Raw genomic sequence first — 2,913 nt, forward strand, 5'->3', positions numbered from 1 at the left:
GGATGATGATTGTCAGCGCTGACACTTTTAAAGGAATGATTTTGGTGTCTCTCGGTCTTTTTAAAGTAAAATCCGAGTTTCACTCTATGATGGCTTGACATAACTTAAATGATAAATGTATTTCGGGCATGAGTTCACTGGGTGCATCAAGTACTCAGCCCCTGCATATGTTTTCCCTATGTGCAGGTTGAGCGAGGTCGGGAGGCGGAGGATGTTGAGCAATGAGCCAAGAATTGTAATCAATAACGTTCTGGTTACTATTGTGTCTTCATACATAGTAGTAGCTAACTCTCAATTGCTTCCGCTACTCTACGTTTTAAGAATTTCTTCTATTTCCTTGGAATTGTCAAACCATGTCATTCACGTTATGTACCTTCGGGATTTGAAACTTTGATTTGATAATGAAATTTCCTCTTTTGATCGTTAAGTTGCATTGTCTTGATTGTTTTCCCCCTTCTTCCCCGCTTCTTAATTCCCCCATTAGTCGCGACTCCCCGTGCTTCCTATCCTTAGGAAGTGCGGTCGTGACACATTCCCATGAGCATGTAAATCATTATTTCATTTTTACACCATTTTAAAATCTGGCAACGCCATGATTGACAAAAAGACCTAACAACAAATAATTCTTATGTCTGACAAGAAAATAAAGGTTTATGCAATGAAGGAGAAAAAATAGGTTTAGCAGTAAAGCCTCAAAATCACGACAGTCTATGCATTCTTAGTAACTTTACAAGTGAGACCATATCATAAACCACAAAAAAAACCCAGTAAAAACATGTTCTACTAACCCATTTCTTTATACTCCATGATATTGCTATAAACATAAATTAAGAGCTACAAAACTTTGTGCATACCTTCACACAAGTGTGGCTGTTGAAAAAAACTATGGTTAAAATTTCTTCAATCTTCTTGCACTGTTGCCTGATTTGTCCTTTTCTCCTTTTATCTGTTTCTTCTTCTCTTCCTGTTTCTTTGCAGTCCATTTTCTCTGATTGTTTCTCCCTGCATGGATGAAACCTCCATGGCTTCTTCCGAGATAATAATATTGATCAGTTGGACCAGAGGATGCATCCGAGGCCATCGAATCATCACTATCAGCTGCTGCCTCTTCTCGCGCAACCTTTTTGAACCCTTTTTGGGCTACGCTTCCATCATCATCATCATCATCATCGTCGTCATCTTCTTCGTTCTGATCGGCATATTCGTCCTCTGGGTTCGGGGAGGCTATGTACGTCGTCCACCCGGATTCACTGCTGCTGCATTCCTCAGTGCCTATTTTAGAAGGATCCATTTCAATAGGTCCAAGAACAAGGCAAATATATTTATGGAGAGGGTTGAGAAACTGAAAAAAGCAGGCAGCAAATTCTTGAATTAGAGTGGTGAGTGATGCTATTGGGCAATCCACAATCTTCTTGACTGGGAGGTAAATGGTTATGTTATGCCCTCCTTTATCTGTTGACTCTTACATGCAACAAAACCACCTTCATCATTGGGGAGGGGAAAGGTACTGCTTAGCTGTCTCTGCACAATAAATTCTCTGGCTTTTATTACCAGGAGCAACTTTACAGGTGACCTAACCTCACTTATAAAAACATAGGTCTCCCCTCTCTCTCTCTCCCTCTCTCTCAAAACACACACACACAAACAGGGACAGAGGTTTAGACCTCTTTTAAATTGGAAGATACTTTGTTTGCACACTCATGACACCTCATACCCGGAAATCCCCCTATTCTTTACTTACTCCCCTGTCTGCTTCATAAATATAAAGCTGCTTTTGAAATGAGGATATAGATAAGGCCCACTCACGCAAATGGCAGAGAATGTATAAACCCAATGATATCATATAGCTAAATGAAGCCCTCTTTTAAAACTATTCTTATTTATCAAGAGGACTTTAAATTTCTGTCTTGCCATTAACTAAGAGCAGCTTTTCATGTGAATTACACAGTCAATCCAACTGTGTTTTTGGCTTCTTGTACATGGTTAAATTGGATATGTGAATCGTACAAACAGTCATTTTCTTATCACAAACAACCCCTTATGTTGCTGCTGTCGCTGTCCTCCAAAAACACCAAAAGGTTCAATTTTTATTTTGTTTTTCCATTGAGTTTGCTCCAATTTTCACATGCAAGATTCAAGATTTACACATACTTATGAACAAACAAATACTGATCAATATTACAAAAAGTAATCTTGATTTTTAGGTTACCTCAATAGGGATATTGTGTTGTTGCTATTCAGCCATGGTTCCATTCCCTACCAAATTGATTCTTGCCTTTGGCTTGTTCTCTGTTTGGATTTCAGACAACTGCGGCCCCTTTGCAGTCCTCTTGCCTGTTGAATAGGTCTGCCTCGATTCGGCTTTCTACAACTTGGCTTTTCTGGGCTCCATATCCGGATCATTCTTGGCCTCTTGCAAAACAACATTTCCCCCAAAATTACGATAAAGTCTTCAGTTGGGAGTTTCATCGAACATCTGCTGCGTATTGGAAAATTTAATCTGACCCAATTAACTGAAGACTTGTAACGAACACCTTGTTGGCATGAATTTGTGCGTAGTTGTTGCATAATTAAGCTTGTTTGGTGGTGCTGCTGATATGTCCATTTGCGTCTTATTTAATCAACATCTTCTTGTGGAAACACCATTAATCTCTGAAATCAATTTGTGAATTTTAGTTTCCTAATCACGTAGTGATGGTAATTGAATAATGTAAATAGTAAGTGCAGCATCAAATTCATAAAGCATGAAGTTATTGTTTTTTACTACTACAAAATTCAATAATTGCTCGCCATGTGATCCCTTCATACCCTAATCTTGGTACTCCGATATACATTGGATTATTCGAATCCACAAATATAATAGTAGTAGTATAATTATTAAGATTTTTTTTCACCATACTATTACTACCCATA

The 2,913-nt window shown here is 38.4% G+C and overlaps 1 protein-coding gene across 1 annotated transcript; it reads right to left on the minus strand.

Moving 5' to 3' along the window:
• Positions 1–889: 889 nt before the first annotated feature.
• Positions 890–1,291, minus strand: LOC121757517 (protein SOB FIVE-LIKE 3-like). The gene has a single exon (XM_042153046.1). It carries the CDS (start codon positions 1,289–1,291, stop codon positions 890–892), a length of 402 nt encoding a protein of 133 aa, XP_042008980.1.
• Between the last annotated feature and the right edge of the window lie 1,622 nt (positions 1,292–2,913).

This window comes from Salvia splendens, chromosome 12 (assembly GCF_004379255.2).
Source record: "Salvia splendens isolate huo1 chromosome 12, SspV2, whole genome shotgun sequence".
Lineage (NCBI taxonomy): Eukaryota > Viridiplantae > Streptophyta > Magnoliopsida > Lamiales > Lamiaceae > Salvia > Salvia splendens.

Excerpts from the sequence above, each read along its gene's own strand:
- LOC121757517 (XM_042153046.1), bottom strand. The coding sequence starts at position 1,291 with ATGGATCCTTCTAAAATAGGCACTGAGGAATGCAGCAGCAGTGAATCC.